The sequence below is a fragment of the Apium graveolens genome, chromosome 5 (genome assembly GCF_009905375.1).
Source record: "Apium graveolens cultivar Ventura chromosome 5, ASM990537v1, whole genome shotgun sequence".
Classification (NCBI taxonomy): Eukaryota; Viridiplantae; Streptophyta; class Magnoliopsida; order Apiales; family Apiaceae; genus Apium; species Apium graveolens.
In genome coordinates this window covers 276,193,187-276,195,859 of record NC_133651.1, presented here as the reverse complement: position 1 = coordinate 276,195,859, position 2,673 = coordinate 276,193,187, and the positions used below count along the sequence as shown (strand labels likewise).

The following is a 2,673-nucleotide window of genomic DNA, read 5'->3' as shown; positions in this document are numbered from 1 at the left end:
CATCTCATATTTACAATTAATCAACCTATTCTGTATATCTACTAGTAGTGAACATGACTCATAAGCTCCTACAGAATCTACACAAAGTTGTTTGCAGAAATGTGCTACTATACTTATTATTACATAAGCTACTCACTCGATGGATGTCAAATCATCATCCGTCGGGACTATATTGAATCATCCGTCGGGACTACATTTGATCATCCGTCGAGTGCTACAAAATTCACTAAGTTAAATCTACTAAGGTTTTTTGTATAATATATCATCAAATTCACCACATATTCCACTACGCCATAGATTGGATCTGCAACCCCAAGAAACCATAACTAAAGGCCAAAAAAGCGTTGCTAAAGGCCAAAAAAAGGCTATGGCGACGTTTTTCGGGGTTGCAATTTTAGGCGTTGCAAGAGAGTTTTTTGCAACCCCGGTGACACCCTATTGCAACCCTTGGTTATCCGTTACAGAAACGTGCTATTGCAATACCAATGGGGTTGCAATAGGTCCTGAAAAGTGTTACAGTAGGGTTTGGGCTATTAGTACAATATTTGTGGGCCCCACAATGGGCCCACATGTGGGGTATCGATACAACCTTTTTACAATGTTTTTTAGTTTTTTTTGCAACGCTTTTTAGTGTTTTTAGCAACATTTTTTAGTGATTATTAGGAACACTATAAAGACCTATTGCAACGCTTTTACAAAAAAAAATGCTAGGAACTGTTTGTAAATTAACATGCCCATAAATAAGATAATTATCTTAAAACCAACACAATTCACAATCCACAAACCATAAACATCAATCCACCAACCATATACCACTACCTTCACCATCACCATACTACCATCCTTATATAAATAAACTTGAACCAATGAGACTACATTTTGCCTTTTGACAGGATCATTACAATTCTATATGAAGATTCGCATGCAGTTGTTTACTAATGCTATGAAATTACATGGTGTTTGTTGGACGTTATTTGACAATGATTCTTCTTCCATGTGGTTGTTTCTCTCCATTGTGAGGCACATTCATATTTTCTTGAATTCCTGTATAATATTTTCTGTCATACAAAAAGTTAATATCAAACAGAATCTACAAGTAAAGAAAGACACATACAAGACTAGTAATCTATTACATAAAAAAGAATTAACAAGGATCTTCATACGCATCTTTTATCGCCCAAGGTACCATAGCAGACACTACAACACACAAAAGGTTTCCAAGTCAATGTATAGAGGACTAGAAAAACAGTTCTTATCAATTAGAAAATGCAAACCAGGAGAAAAAAGACATCGGGGAACTTTTCAAAATCTATTATGTTGATCAAAGTAGAATCGACAACATAAACTGTCATATCTAAGTCAACTGTAACGTCAATGTTCTGGCGTTGAATGTTAATGGTTAGTGGTGAAGATATTGAAATATTCAATTTCATGTCATCATTCGGAAATTTCTTGTACAGCTGAGGAATGACATGTTTCCAACCAGCAGTATTTAACAAAAATTGACCAGGAAGTTGATCGACAACCCACTGCATCATATATGCCTGAAATGAAAAAAAATTAAATCAACCCCGAGACCAGAAATATAATACCATGCATTTGTGTATAATATATCAGTATTGAGTTATTCTTAGTAGAATACTCCATATTCTTTCGATCTTAAAGGTACTAAATTCATAGTGAAGGTCTAAAGGATAAGATCTTACTTCAAAATAAACTGACACAGCTGAGTCAAGGACTTTTTCATGCAATGATATCCAAATCATCTTATTCAGACCCTCACAAGAATTTGAATCATCTTTTGCTTCTCTCTGAAGGCTGGAAATCACACTTTCATCATTTGCGGTGAAAAGTCCATCAATCTCAAGTTCAAATGAAGAATCACTAAACACAAGGTCATTCACCAATGTGACGTTAATTGCAGTGACGTTGTCTATTGGAATTTCTTTTGGAACTGACTCTAAAAAACAATCAACATATATGATTCCATCTTTGAATTTATTGGAGACAGCATCTTCAACTGACGAGATAATATCTTCGTTAAAAGCATCTGCTACCTTGGGAAGCATAATAGAGGATTAACTGCAGGAGATTGTAGGCAATCTACATTAAAAATAGCAAACATGGTATACCTTATATATCAAGGACAGACAACGAATGAAAAGAAGAAAGTTAGAAAGTCGAAAGATGCTTCTACATAGTTGCAACTTAACTATGTACAAGACTTAGAAAGTTACCGTTCTACTTAAAAAAAAACCGATACCGATAGCGCATTGTTCACTTTGAAAAAGAGATGAATAATAGTAATGCAAGATTTCAAAACATAATCTTTTTACTTCAGACAACAAATCAATATCCATATTCTGAAATAACCTCTATGTTTTCAATATACAAAATGGTGCTGCTCCTCATGTCATATACGATCAGCAAGTAAGTCTTTTTTGTCACAATTAGATGCATGCTCTTGCAATTACTTAACAATCCTCAAAACTTTTTTGTCCACTTATTTACGATAAAAATGAAAAAGTTATACAGAAATACTAGAATCTTCAAATTTATGTTGCTAAAGTTTCACTTTTATAGCCTGTCAGAGCACTTTCATTACGTTAGCTGTATTCCTGTATAAAGGTTTTAAGTTGTTATATAGATCAAGAGTTATAATAGAAGGTTGTA

At 34.0% G+C, this 2,673-nt stretch overlaps 1 protein-coding gene across 1 annotated transcript; it reads right to left on the bottom strand.

Moving 5' to 3' along the window:
- Positions 1–970: 970 nt before the first annotated feature.
- LOC141660978 (putative BPI/LBP family protein At1g04970) lies at positions 971–2,069 on the bottom strand. Its single transcript, XM_074467954.1, has 3 exons — positions 1,707–2,069; positions 1,275–1,544; positions 971–1,090 (listed from the first exon to the last, which is right to left on the bottom strand). Exons 1-3 carry the CDS (start codon positions 2,067–2,069, stop codon positions 971–973), a joined length of 753 nt encoding a protein of 250 aa, XP_074324055.1.
- Between the last annotated feature and the right edge of the window lie 604 nt (positions 2,070–2,673).